Source organism: Marmota flaviventris, chromosome 11, assembly GCF_047511675.1.
Source record: "Marmota flaviventris isolate mMarFla1 chromosome 11, mMarFla1.hap1, whole genome shotgun sequence".
Lineage (NCBI taxonomy): Eukaryota > Metazoa > Chordata > Mammalia > Rodentia > Sciuridae > Marmota > Marmota flaviventris.
The window spans coordinates 17859627-17874040 of NC_092508.1; the positions used below are offsets into that span (position 1 = coordinate 17859627).

Sequence of the window (14414 nt, forward strand, 5' to 3'; positions counted from 1 at the left end):
GGAAGCAGGGAAAACAGCCACTTTCAAAAACTTCTGGCAGACTCTTTCAGGATAGAGGCTACTTCTTTAAGAAAATACATCATAGGCCCTTCGGCTATCGAAGTTAAAGCTAAGAGCCTCTCCCAGAATGCATGGAGGTGGGTCCCACTGCCCTGCACCACAATGCAAAGGTGCTTGTGCCATGGCTGGAGAATGGGGAGGGTAGCCAGCTCTCTGCTCCCTGGACCCAGGTGGCTTGGGGCCTGAGCTCTGCATGGGAGGACTCTTACTCTTCTAGACACCCTGGCTCACACCTCTGCTGTGAGGCAAGGACCCTGCTGAGGGGCTTAGTAAAGGGACCTGGAGGTCTGGCTTAAAGTTTTCACCAAAGTCCTCAGCTTCCTGAGGCTCTCATGCTTCCAGTCTTAACTTAATCTGGTCCTAACTGTGCCTGTGCTGTGCAGTATTGGTGGGTGGCTCCCTTGTAAGAGGAATATCCACCATGGGGAAAACTGATTGTGGGACCTCAAGAGGAAAGGGCCAAGAATGTAAGCATTTCTCAGGGCCCCACCACAAACTGGGGAGGGCAATTTGGTCAACCTGGAGGAGACTTCTGCTGCCAACTGGCAAGGCTTGCACCTGCAGCTGTTTGGGCAAAAAGGAGGTGAGGCCTGAGGTGTCACCCATTCGTCCCACAGGGTTCCTCATGAGCCACCTAGGAAAGAAGGAACACAGCATACTACCAAGCTCTCAAAACAGCTTTATTGACTTCCAGTTTCCCTCCTGTCTTGAGCTCAGCCCAGCTGGCTTTGATAGGTCTCTGAGGCTCAGTGCTACAAGGGCTGATGACACCCCACTCCAGCAGTCCCCTCCCTAGCCTTGGGCTCCCCAGGCAGGGAGGAGGAGAGGCAGCTCATCTGTGATGTTGGAGAGAAAGAATGGGTAGCAGGGTCAGAGGCCAAAGAAAGCCATTCAAGCAGCAGCATGCCTGGCGTTCCTGTCACATGCTGCTAGGGTGGCCTCCCCTTCCAAGCTCTGCCAGCCCACGCCCATCAGCCTTCCATGGCCATGCCCTGCTTCCTCAGTCTGCTGCCCCCCTGGCTTGTTCCTCAGACCCCAGTCTGCCTGCAGAAAAAGAACCTCTTTCAGACATTACAGGTCCTTGACCTGCCCACTCCGACCCCGGGGCCAGCAAGATGTCAGGGGAACTGAGGCTCAGGTCATTCCCCCTTCATCCACATTCTAGCCTGCCAGGAACAAATCAAAAGACAAGATCTCCCAGTCTAGAGCGAGTGACAAGCTGGCCAGCCCCAGAACTACATACTCCAAGAAGCACAGATCTGTAACCACGCACCACCTCCCCTGGCTATGTTGAGCAGGAAGGTGGTCGGGTGCACTGCATTCTAGGACTAGTAGTCCCCAAAAGACAGCAGCAAACACTCAAGTTAGAGAGTTCACAGGCTAAGACTACTGATGCCTCCCACCCGACCCCCACCCACTACCCAGGCCCCAGTTCTACACTCAGGATGGGTGAGGGAGAGGAATGGAGTGTCCCCTCCCAATGCTTGGGGGAGGATGCTGTCCTGTTGGAACTGTGCAGCGACTGTGGATCCTGGACATCCAGCTCAGAACACATCTGGGGAGAGAGCGGGGGCGGGTAACAGGAGAGAGGGTCAGCAGCAAGCTGTGGAGGATGGAGCCAAGCATGCACACCTGGGCTGGCCCTGTGGCCTTTCCCTGAGCCCTGATGCATGGTGGGAAAGTAGTATGGGATCCAGTCCCCACCTAGGCCTCCCCCTGGGTCACCTGGCCCTACCCCACCTCTCCAGGGTTAGCCAGCCTCACCTCTGCCTAGTCCCAGGGCCGGGGCAGGCTGAGGCAGCAAGAGGAAGGGAGGAGGAGTGGACTCCGGTTCCAAATCTGGATAGCTGAGAGGCTCCCGCCCCACCCCGCTAGCCTCCCCAGAAGACCTCATGGCCCCACTGGCCCCAGCATCTTCCTGGGCACACTGAGGCTTCTCGGGGAAGGAAGAAGAAGGGAGTCCTAGCCAGACGGCAGTGAAAGCAAGCGATGTGGCCCGCAGGGAGTTGCAGAAAGCAGAGTAGGAGAAAGGAGAGCAGCACAGAAGGGAAGCACAGAGACAGTCAGAGCTCAACACTGCACAGAAACCAGCGGGGGCTGCAGCTGGACACAGAGCGGAGACGCCGCTCAGCCTGCACTGCTCCCCAGGGTAGCTGCCAACTCGGCTCAGAGCACCCCAGGCCAAGTCCTCCTTCCTTGACACAGTTGGCAACACAGGTGGCAGAAAACCTGGGCACAAAAGGCCCAACCCAAACTACTAATGCCACTCAGAAACTCCCCATTCAGCAAGTGAATCTGGGCTCATCCTCAGCCCCTTCCACAGCCCTGATGCCCCGACCCTGGGCTTCACCCAGGGACCTATCAGCCCCAGGCTGAGCAAATAAATTCCAAATCCACAACACCAGAGTGCAGCAGGCCTGGGAGGGAAATGTGGAGGGACATGGGCTGCTTTAACTCAGGCCATGCTCCACTCAGCTCTCCTGACAGCCGGACCTCAAGTCAAGACCTGAGTCAAGTCAGGCTGGGCCTGGTGTTCAAAGGATGTGGCAGCGAGAGGCCTTCTCCTCTGGAGACGGGCTACGTTTGGTTGCCTCACCCTTTGCACCCTCATGGGTCCCCCCCACACCCAGATCTTGGTGCTGGACCTTGGGTTGCCCCTGCCGTTGTTGCTGCACCCCCCGCCCACCTGCCGGCTTCTGCCCAGCTGCTTCCATCTCTGATAGACTGTAGGCCATGGCAAGCTGCAGGTCCTCATCATCCTCAGAGAGGTCACTCTCAGAGGGACGTGATACAGGGGTTGGCCGGACCTGCATGCCCCCCGACCTGGAGGTGACTGACTGTTGCTGCTCCCGACGGCTCAGCTCCAAGCCCAAGGCCAGGTCATCTGGGACACCTGCAAGAGTCACCACCAACATGAGGTTCCAGACTCGGGGCCCATCCCTCCACACGGTGAGGACTGGGCACCATGCATCAGCCCCTAGGGCTCGCCTTGAGCAAGTTATGAAACTTCCCTGGGCCTCCCTTTTCTCACCTATGCAATGAGAATGCAATCAAGCCTACATATGCAAATCATTCCAGTGATTAATTAAGACAACAAGCATGGGGTTACAATGGGGAGGAGGGGAGCAGGGTTGGTGGCGTCTGCTCTGGGAATCCTGCACCCAGAGTTTGGTTACTGGTTCCTTTTATCCCTTGCTTGACAGGAAGGAATCTTGCACAAGGAGCTACTTGAAAGTCAGGCTCATTAACCATGCTGTGACTTGGTCTCCTCAAATAAAATTAGGCAAATACCACCTGCTCTGCTTGTTCTCATGGATGCTTTAAGAATACAGGAGAGGGCTGGGGTTGTAGCTCAGTGGTATAGTGCTTGTCTAAGCACGTGTGAAGCACTAGGTTTGATCCTCAGCACTACAAATGAAATAAAAGTATTGTGTTCATCTACAACTAAAAATATTTTTTTAAAAAATACAGGAGATACTGGATATGTGCTAATGCTTTAAAACTATAAAGTTCTCTGTAAATGTAAGGCACTCCACTAATGTGATAGTGATTAGCTGTATTGCTGAGATCTGTTTACTCTTTCCCCCTCTCATGGCCATCTCTGATCCTGAAAATCTGGCCTGTGGCTGACATTAGGGCCCAGCCCGCACAGGAGTTCAGAGAAGAGCCATATGGGGAGGGGGCTGTAGGGGCTGAGCTGATCTTCCTGCAAGTTCTGGGTGGTGGAGCCACTCCTCACCATTGATGGAGACTGACTTCAGCTGCCCATCCTCCTCCACTTCTACCCGTTCCTGCCCGTTCTCCATGATTCTGTGGGAGACAGCACAATTCTGGTAGAGACTCTGGCCACCACAGTGAACAGGGCAGATTTTCTATGGTACACACAGCTCTCACCTCCACCCCTCAATCTCAGACCTCTCACCCACATGGCCCTAGAAGGAGCTCTCACCTGCGTGTTGTGATGCGGCGTCCTTGAACAAAAGTGGTGGATGTGGAAACAGAGCGAAAAGCACCAGCCCCAGGACTGAAGGAGAAAGACGAGGAGGAGAAATCTGGCATTGGGATGAAGGAGGCAGAGGAGAAGCTGTTAGGGGAGGCTATGCCCTGACTGCCACAAAAACACCAAAGGCCAAGGACCTCAGGCCTCTCATACAGCTGCCCAGAAGCAGGACTCTACATACAGGGCACAGGCTTGAAAAAGTGACAAGATGAGGTAGAGATTCCAAGACTCAGAGCTTCCAAAAGTGCGAAGAGACAACACTTACCAGAGTGCCCAGGGAAGGAAGAAGAGAAGGTAAAGAAGGGGCCCGAGTGTCGAGTGCCTCGACTCTGAAGCTCTGAGAAGGGGCCCAGGTCATCTGCAACAAGAAAGCAGATCAACCGTTACTAGGGAGCAGATTTCCCCCCAAAGTGTGTGAACTTGGCTTATAAATCTAGAAATACAAACTGCTAAGCAACTGGGTACTTTTCTGATTTTTTGTTGTTTTTGGCTGAACTTCTCCACAAAATAAGTTCCTTTTGAAGGTAGTATATGAAAATCCTCACTGGTTAGTTCTGTTCTTCCTTTGTTCCTTCCAGAACAACCAGTTCTGGAAGGAATGAAGGAAGAAAGGAAAGAAGGAAGGGAGAAACATAAAAGGAAGGGCAGATGGCTCCTTCCACATAGGCAATTAAGGATGATGTGATGATAGGCAGGAATGGCAGGGAGTCCTGGCTTTTGCCATTTGCTGTGTGACTCTTAAGCAAGCTATCTGTGCCTCAGTTTATCAATTTTTATTTCTTTCTTTTTAGTTTATACATCTTTAAATGGGGATTAAAATTACTCACCTCTAAGGTGGTTCAGAAGAGAACTGGGGATATAAAATACTTGACATTAATCTTTCAAAACCTAGTATATGTTGTTATGGGTAATGCTACTATTATTGTCACATGATACTTTGAGTCTTGCTCTCATGGCTGTTATTGTGGAAGTCTAACAATGTGTTACTGTTGTTGTCATTTAATAAGACCAGTCTGTAAAGTGTCACTAGTGGGTCACATGAGTTCTGGCATGTGTAAGGTTCTGTCCCAGCTCTCACTGGACACACACCCACTGCACAAGATCTTTTGCCTGTGGAATTCAGCTTCTCAGTCTCCTGCCTAAGGGCCTCCCAGCTGACAGAGGTCAGGCCTGAAAGGGGAAGCTGAGCCATTCTGAGCACATCTGGGTCCACTCACCAAAAAGTTCTGCAAAAGGGTCTCCACTCCCGAAGAACTCACGGAAGACTTCTTCAGGACTTCGGAAGGTAAAGGTGAAGCCAGGCCCACCACCACCACTTTCTGCCCGAGAGGGACCAGATGCTGGAGGAGACACAGCATGAGAGGGAAGCTTAGGGTGTGTGTCTCACCTCAAGACAAAGATGCCACCAATGGCATGGCCAGGAGCCTCACAGAAAGCTTTTCATGGCAGGAGTCTGCCCTCCCCCTTCCTCCCTGACCCACTTCCATCCCCAGGTCCCGCCTACCTGCCCCAGTCAGCCCTTCTCGGCCGTAGCGGTCGTAGATCTCCCGCTTATGCTCTGAAAAAAGAGACCTGATTACTTCTCCCTCCCTCTGGGATGATGGCCCACCCTTCCAAGCTAGCATAGCCCTCAAAAGATTGCCCAGAGACTGAAGTTTTGGGGAGCAGAGTGCAGGAGGGTATTCAGGGCACACAGGCTATGGGTTTAGCCCTTGGCACAGCTGGTGCCTCATCTGTAAAATGGACAATAGCTACTACCTCCTAGGGCTATTGCAAGGATTAAATGAAATAATTTATGTAAACTGCTTAGCACCATGCTTGACACATAACGAGCGCTCAATAAATGTTGGGTAGGAGCTGGGGGTATAGCTCAGTGGTACAGCGCTTGCCTAGCACCCTGGGTTCAATCTTCAGCAATGCAAAAAATAAACATCAGCTAATTATCACTATGTAATTATTAGTCAGAACTTAGCCTGAATGTCAATTCCTTAGAGAGACCTTCTGAGACCACCATAACAAACCCAGGTGCCCATTATTCCCTACCACAGCACCCTGCTACTCTCCTTCAAAATGCTCTTCACAAGCTACAACTCTGTGATTATTATCTATCTTTGCTGACCTCAGGACAAGGGCAATGCCTGCTTGTCCGCCCCAGTACCCAATTAGCGCCTGTCACTGTAAAATTCTAATCAATAGTTTTCGAATGAATGAATAAAAGACAGATTCAGGGTCAGGAGTGTAGCTCAATTGTTGAGTACTTGCCTAGCATGTGCAAGGACCTGGGTTTTATCCCCAGCACCACAGAACAAAACATAAAAGGCACACCTGGACTCATTCCAGCTCTGTGAGACCCTGAGCAAGTTTTTTCACCTCTCTCAGCCATGAAATGGGAGTAAGAAAACCTGCCTCACAGGTTGCCCGAGAGGACCCATGGAAATTATCAAGGCCTGGCACGAAGGAGGCTCAAATACATTGGTCACCTGTCCTGCTCCCTTCCCAGGTCAGGACCCATGCCACTCTCCAGACAGTAGGGAGGAGACAAAGCTCTTCCTATGGAAGGGGGCACTTAAATGCCAAGTTTGAAAAATGGAGGCAGGTGGCAGAGGGATGGCTTTGGGAAGGAATCTGATGGGCATGAGTAGAGAGAAAGGATGTGCTGGGCCCTGTCCTGACCCAGGGCCTTACTGTCAGACAGCACTTCATAGGCCTCAGCCACCTCCTTAAATTTCTTTTCAGCAAACTCTTTATTATCCGGGTTCTTGTCTGGGTGCCACTGTAGAGCCTTCCGACGATACCTGCAGGAAGTGGGTGCAAGGGGAGGGTCAGGCTCTTCCCACCAGGGAACTGAAGCACCCATCCATTCTCCTTTAGCCCACCACTGTCCTTTCACAGCTTGTACCCCAGCCCACCCCAGCTGCAGAGGCTGCTCTGTTCCCATCTTTTCATGGAGCTCTTCTCTCTCCCTTCTGTGCCAGGGCTGGAACCACATGATGAGTAGATATTAATGCCAGAGTGAGAATGCCCCTGCCCTGACCCTAACTGAACCAGCACAGAACACTGACCCTCCTCCTAGAGTCTGGGCATCTTTGAGCTGCATGTGGAGAAAGCCCACATCTAGAGGAGGGGAGTGGAAGGGACGGAAGGGAGGCACTGGAGAAGGACCCACAGTGTAGCTTCCAGCACGACTTGGTCTTTCTCTGAACTTCCTCCTTCTATTCTTGCAGGGGTCTCCTTGCTCCTGCAGGTATCACTCTGAAAGGCCCCATGGCACTGGGGGTGGGGGGTGGGGCAGGGAGTGGGAGGTTTTCTGATGCACAGTGGAGGCACTTACGCCTTCTTGATGTCATCAGCGGATGCACTTCGCGGCACATCTAGAATCTCGTAGTAGGATGCCATGGCAACTCGTCAGTCGTCAGGCAGGCCTCTCCGGGCTGCAGGAAAGAAGGAGTCAGGCAAAGGGTACCAGCAGCCCCTCCCTATGGCGGAGACCCCCGGGGAAGGGAGGCTCTCGAGGTGGTAGCGGAGCCCGCGGGGCGGTGCTTGCAGCCGGCAGCGAGACTCCTTCCGCAGCCTAATCTGCCCCCGCAAGCCGGTGCCCAGGGCTATCTGGATGCGCAGGCCCGGGGAGCCCTATCAGAGCCCCCTAAATTCAGCACCCTGGGTCGGGCCCCCGCCTTACGCGGGCCGGCAGCACCTCGGTGCCGGAGTCCCGCCCCAGCCCCCCGCCGGGAACCGTCTGGCACGGGCGGCACGGCTCGCGGCTGCTGCGTAGGACGCACCCGGCCCAGCTGTGCGACAAGCATGCGTCAGCTGCACGGAAACTACTAGAGACTGGGAGAAGGCCGGCTCCACCCGTCACACCGAAGGGAGGGCGACGGCAGGGGCTGCTGGGAGATGGGGGCGGAGCTTGCTATTTTGGGCAAGCACAGCGGCTACGTCATCCCCAGGTGCGACCTGGGAAGCTGAGGCCAGCGCAGTCCATCCAGGCGTGATGCACTCGCGCAAACCGAGGCAGAAGCAGCCCACGAGCAAGGTGGTTGGCCCTGGTCCCGATGTCTCTCGGCTGTAACATTCTGTAATCCATTGGAACTCACCCGGAGGTCACGGCTGCCTCCAAGACCCACCGACTCGCCTAACTCCTCCCCTTCTTCGGATCCCTGTTCCAAGCCCTGGCCTTCAAAAGAGCCTGCCCTAACATTCCTTGAGTAGGTCAGACCTGCCTTTTACAGCGTCTCGCGGCATTTCCCTCAGCACGCTTGTCAGAGCCACAAATTAGCATTTATTGGTTTGCTTATTTGATTCACAGTCACCTCCCCCACTAGAATGTAAATTCCACAGGGCAGAGATTGTGTCCTTTTTTTCACTAGTAAATAGGGCAGTAGTCAGTGTTCCAAAAGATCCGTTGGATAATTAAATAATCAACAGATGCAAATCCCTTGGTGACAGTTTGACACATTTGGGAGAGGTGAGGTTATAGGAGACAGTAAAAAGAAACTCCCCAGATTCAAGGTTTTTCTTCTCAAACCGATGTTGGAATAGCCCTGTTCCACCTCAAAAATGATTCTCGGGTTCAGGCCTTATGAGAAAGTTAGAGAACCTTCCAGAAATGGCTCTTACTAGGTACTATACAGCCAATCCACAAGCATTAGTTGCAGATCTTCTACATACTAGATGCTGCCAGCATGTATAAAGAAGAACACAGGGATTGGAGCATAGCTTTGTGGTAGAGCACTTGCGCAGCATGCATGATGCCCTGAGTTCCATACCCAGCACTGAAAAAAGAAAGAAAGAAAAAATAAAAGAAATAGAGGAAGAGGGAGAGGAAAGGAGAAGGAAGACTAAAACTTGATATGATAACAGCCTATCCCCAGGGCTTTTGGAAACAGACCTGGGTTTGCAACCTGACACTGCTCTGTGACTTAAGGAAACCTCTGTGGGCTCACTTTTTTCTCTTTTAAATATAGGTAATGCCTAGGGTTGTTTGAAAGTCAAATGGGTCACAGTACCTATTCTGTATCATTAGTACAACCATCTCTGTCATCACAGTTGGCTCAAGGAGTAACTGTTGATAAGTCCAGAAAAGTGTTTCCAGATGGGTGACCCAGGAATGCTTCATCAAAGATAAGGGCTTGAGCTGGACATGAGGGAAGAAGGTGGTGTGCATTTGTCCAGTTTTCCTGGCTGTCCATCACCAGAACCTCCTGCTTACATTTGGGGAATTCCCATCTACATTTGGGGAATTTCCATTGCACAGTCCCTGCCACATGGCCATCTGCCACAAAAGCACCAGGGCTTGCTCTCTCAGACTTCCCAGCTCTAACAGTGGGAAGGGCACGCAAAAGATATAAGGTCTGCCAAGCAGGTGCTGTAACTGGGACTTTAAATCTGGAACAAGTCACCAAACAGCAGGTGTAGGTAGATGACAATCCATTTCTGCCTGGTGGTGACTGCCATGGGGCCTGCAGTGGCCTCTAGTGTCTGGAGAAGAAACTGTCAGCCTCAATTATCTGTTGTAAGAGAGGCATGGGCACTGAAGTTGGTGGAGGGGCAAATATCTCCTACACAGGTGGCCAAGCTTGCCTGTTTGCTGAGCCTTGTTTTCAAGCTCTTGCATTGATTCTGTGTGCTACTATATTTATGGAGGCAGGGAAGGGGTGTTGTTTTGTTGCTTTTATAAATTTACCAGAGTTCCTTTCTGCTGTTTACAACAGGAGTCTTGACTGATCCAAAGACTGAGGACTCAGATTTTGTATAAGAGCAAAATGTAGGCTGGGTCACTTGAAAATCTTCCAAGCCATTGTCTTTATCTTCTTACTTCTCTCACCTCTACAGACATTTGCCTAGCACCTCCCGTATATGTGAGATGATACAAGGGTAGAAATTCAAAAGGTTTTAGTTCCTGTCCCTGTGCTCAGGGAGATGAAAATCTAGTTGGAACATAGTCAAAGGACATTGACAAATGACAACCAAGAGAAATTATATTGAATGCATCTAGCAAACAAAGGGTTAATTTCCTTTGTCCACAAATTCAACAAATTAATAAGAAAAAAACAAACTGCAATCTTTTTCAATGCTGGGGATGGAACCCAGGGCCTCACACATGCTGGGCAAGTGCTGTATCCCTGAGCTGCATCCTCAGGTCTCCACTGTAATTTTGAAAATGGGCAAAGGGCACAGACAACTCACAGAAGAGGAAGCACTAGCTTCAAAATACATGAAAAGATGCTCAATCTCATTCATAACAAAAGAATTATAAGCAAAAACTGCTGCCAGTGACAAAGGCCTGTAATCCCAGGGGCTCTAGAGGCTGAGGCAGGAAGATTGCAAGTTAAAGTCATCTCAGCAATTTAGCAAGGCACTAAGCAACTCAGCCAGACCCTGTGTCAAAATAAAATACAAGAAAAGGGCTGTGGATGCGGATTAGTGGCCAAGCCACCCTAGGTCCAATCCGTGGTACTAAAATAAACCAAACAGTGCAACGAAATACCTTACTTTACTTTGTGTGTGTGTGTGTGTGTGTGTGTGGTACCAGGGATTGAGCCCAAGGGCACTCTACCACAAAGCTATATCCCCAGCCTTTGTATTATTTTTTTTTTAATTTTGAGATAGGGTCTTGCTAAATTGCAGAGGCTGGCCTCCAACTTTGAATCTTCCTGCCTCAGCCTTTAGAGTCACTAGGATTACAGGCAAGTACTACCACATCCAGCTACTTATTGAATGATTGACAAGGATCAAAGAGTATAAATACATCATATGAGCAAGGCTCAGATGTTCTCGTATGTTGGTAATGGGAAGGCAGGTAATTTGGTATAATTTCTGTTAACTTTTTTTCCTGGTCACTTTGTGGTGCTGGGAATTGAACTCGGGGCCTTGTGCATGCTACACAGGTGCTTTACCACTGAGCCATGTCTCTAGGCTTTGGTATGCTTTCTAAAGAGCAATATGGGGTACAACAAAATTAAAAGTGTGTGGTCTTTGATCCAGCAATTCCAATTCTAAGAATTTATGGTTGTATATAGGTGCAAAGAAGTATGTTCAAGATTGCAGCATTCTTTTTATTAGGATAAGATTAGAAATAACCTAAACACTTATTATTAGCAAACTGTTTAAAATGACAATGGTAAACTGTGTGATGGAATATTTTCAAAAGCATGAGGCATCATTACATGTACTGATAAAGACCATCTTCTAGATTGTTAAATGAAAAAACAAGATGTAGAACACAGTGTATATTAAATGTTATATATACACATGAGAGGTATTTATATGTCTCTAAAAGAAAACACTATCAAAAAAGTTAACAGTGGTGTCTTCCAAGAGGAGAACAAGACAAAGGAGATTTATCTTTGCAGTTCACAGATTTCTTTGGTACCTTTTGAATCCTGAAGGATGTGCACATAATGTCTATTCAAATACATATAAAATTTAAAACCCTAGTTTGGGAACTAGGACATTAATAAGAAGCCACATGCTACTGTACAAGGCAGCCCATGCCAAGGGCCAAATGAGTGGTGGAGACAGATGGTAGGGGCTGGCAGAATCCAGAGGAGGGAGAGGTCCTGGGGGTTGCATGGGTTCCGGATGGCTGTGACCTAAGCTGGAATGAATTGCAACAGTGAGGTGGGGAGGGGAAGGTGGCAGTCCAGAAGGAAATGGTGAGGACGAAGCTCCAGAGACACACATGTTCTTGACACAGCAGAGGTGAGGGAATAAATCTGTTGGGTGGGATCCAATGCTGGGAAGCTGCCTCTTGTGTCTGTCTGCAGGAGGTAATTGTATCCTGGCTTTAGAAGTATCAGGGATGAAAGCATTCCCCTGCATTGAGAGAGTCCCCAGGAGCCAGGCTGGGTGGCGCTCCCAGCTGCCACCTCCCCATACCACACCCAGTCTAACCCAGGCTTGCCAGTGCCTGCCAGCATGCATACACTGGGATGACTTTCGGAGTCTGACAAGAAGAGATAGCCATACAACTGCCAGGGGTGGGTTGGCTGATACAGTAGACAGGAGGGGAGATTGGCTGCCTCTCTGATACCAAGCCATATTGGCAGATGACAGTCCCAGCTTTCTCTCAGCCATCCCTCCTGGTCTCTCCCAGGCCCTTACCCCACCTCCTATGAGATGTCAGAGGACCCTTTCCAAAGGATACCAAAAGCCCTGCTACCTGTCCCCAGAGAAGCATCTGTCCTAATTTAGGCCCGGAAACTTGGCTCCTGCCCCCTCCCTTGATGCCCTCCCCACCCCCAGATCCTGGGCAGGGCAGAGTCAAGCATCATTCCCTCCCTGCCCTGGAGGTGCCTGAGTCACTGTCTGGGCATCAGGCACCTGGCAGGCCAGAGGAACCACTGTGGGCAGGAGGGAAGACATCTGAGGGAAGGTAGGCAGCAGCACAAGCTTTAGCTTGGTCTGATCTGAGTTTGAATTCCTCCTCCTTGCATTTACTAGCTGAGTAAACTTGGGTAAGTCACATCACTTCTTTGAGCTTTAGTCCCCACCTCTATTCAAGTAACAAGTTCCTTCAACAATACTGAGTGTCTAATATTATCAATGAGGAACAAGGCCTTGCTCCCATGGAGTCCCCCTTTTGATAACATAGTAACTGTACCTATTTCAGAATGCAACAAGACAGTATGGACTCAGGGCCTTGCGCATACTGGGTGCTCAACAGATGGCAGCAATTTCTTGGGGTTTGAAGGACTCCCAAAGTAACCTTCCTTTCCATCCCAAATTTGAAGCTGGGTGAGGGAAAGACACAGGAGTCAGATGGAGATTTTAAAATCGGCATTTTTTTTTTTTGTAGTTGTAGATTTGTAGATGGACAGCATGTCTATATTTTATTTGTGTATTTTTTTATGTGGTGCTGATGATAGAACTCAGTGCCTCCCACGTGTAAGACAAGTGCTCTGCCACTGAGCTACAGCCCCAGTCCACTAAAAATCAGCTCTTTTAGTAGAGAAAAAAATGGATTGAGGGTATAGCTGTGTTATTCAGCCAAAATGGGTTTCCAAATATGCTCTCTGAATTAAATTACCCCCACCTCACTACATGACACACAACTGCAGCCTCTCTGTTCTGAGAACAGAGCCCCTTAAGTGTAAATCCTGGAAGAAGAGTTGAGGACACTTGCTGCCTCTGAGTAACTCCCAGAGAGAAAGGAAGCCACTGGGCTGGACATGCCCATTTTCTCCTCTAAATCCCCCACCATCCTGTTGCTTTCACTCCATTTTCTATTACTAGAAAGTACTTGTTGGGACAAAAATGACAAGGACAGGAGAGCAAGGAGCTACTCCTTGAATGTCATCCTGGTGCCGGGCCTCATGGCAGTCGGTGTTGGTGATTCACCTGCTTTCTCCATTTCCCCACCTTCCCTACCCTGCTCTGTACCTCACAGGGCTGCATGACCTTTGTCCCCCTTGCCAAATGGCGTCGAGTTTTAGCCAATGGAAACCACTGGCTGGAAATTGAAGATGGGAAGAAGGAAGAAGCCAGTACCCCTGCTGTGGTTCCAGTTCCCACCTGGCAGTCCCAGATTCAAGACCCTGGTATTATATCTCATCTGTTGCTTCCTCTACCTGAGAGACGACAGTACCTTCCTGATGTCACTAATTTTGAAGTCATCCTCCTAGCCTTCCATCTTTGGGAGGTGGCACCAAGCCTGGGACAAGGAAGCTGAGGGTGACACTGAGAATTGAATATCCACTTGTTAGGGTGACATGTGGATGACTCTAGTTCCAACATCACCAATGGTTAAACCATCCCTCAACCCAGAAGGTGATCCAAGAAGTCCATATGAGAAGACCTAAGGACCACCATCGGGCTGGAAGTAGGGACTTGAAGCTGTACTTGCATAACACATAGCATAGGATTAAGAAAAGGTCACTTGTTTTATTTTATTTATTTATTTGTAGTACTGTGGATTGAACCCAGGAGGCTTTAGCACTGAGATCCCTAGCCCTTTTCATTTTGAGATGGGGTGTTCCTAAATTGCCCAGACTGGCCTCAAACTTGTGATCCTCTCACCTTAGCCTCCTGAGGTACTGAGATTACAGGTATGCACCACCACACCTGGCTGGTCACATGTCTTATGAAAAGTGATGAGTGTTGATGGAGATTATCAGAGGTTAGCCCTTCTACTAGCCATTTCCTCTTTGTTGGTGCTACTATGTTACTGCCTGACTGCCAACTTCTGGACTCTCTGTACATTGACCTCCTCCTGGCAAAGGCCTCCAGACTGAGCTGCAGCCATGTCTGACTGCAGCCATGTCTGACTGCTCTTCTGCATCGCTCTGGGCCTTCCAGTGGCCCAGCTTCTGTTGAAGCCCTGGGTGGACTTCATATTGCATGCTCCACAGCACCA

General features: G+C 50.1%; 1 protein-coding gene across 2 annotated transcripts; it reads right to left on the reverse strand.

The window, feature by feature from the left end:
• Nucleotides 1-719: 719 nt before the first annotated feature.
• Dnajb2 (DnaJ heat shock protein family (Hsp40) member B2) lies at nt 720-7933 on the reverse strand. 2 transcript variants are annotated; one of them, XM_027941715.2, is made up of 10 exons: nt 7840-7933; nt 7392-7491; nt 6746-6855; nt 5565-5618; nt 5278-5400; nt 4326-4418; nt 4010-4112; nt 3800-3870; nt 2747-2953; nt 720-1615 (listed from the first exon to the last, which is right to left on the reverse strand). In XM_027941715.2, the coding sequence occupies exons 2-10, from the start codon at nt 7454-7456 to the stop codon at nt 1605-1607; spliced, it is 837 nt and encodes a 278-aa protein (XP_027797516.1). In that variant the 5' UTR covers nt 7457-7491; nt 7840-7933; the 3' UTR covers nt 720-1604. The 2 variants fall into 2 exon arrangements, with proteins under 2 accessions (XP_027797516.1, XP_027797515.1); XM_027941714.2 differs by having other exon boundaries at nt 720-2953.
• Between the last annotated feature and the right edge of the window lie 6481 nt (nt 7934-14414).

Bases quoted from the DNA above. Each gene is read 5' to 3' on its own strand.
- Dnajb2 (XM_027941714.2), bottom strand. From the start codon at position 7,456: ATGGCATCCTACTACGAGATTCTAGATGTGCCGCGAAGTGCATCCGCT. The intron at 6,856-7,391 runs GTAAGTGCCTCC...CACTTCCTGCAG, and splicing joins GCTGATGACATCAAGAAGGC to GTATCGTCGGAAGGCTCTAC. The intron at 5,619-6,745 runs GTAAGGCCCTGG...CTCTTTTTTCAG, and splicing joins CTATGAAGTGCTGTCTGACA to AGCATAAGCGGGAGATCTAC.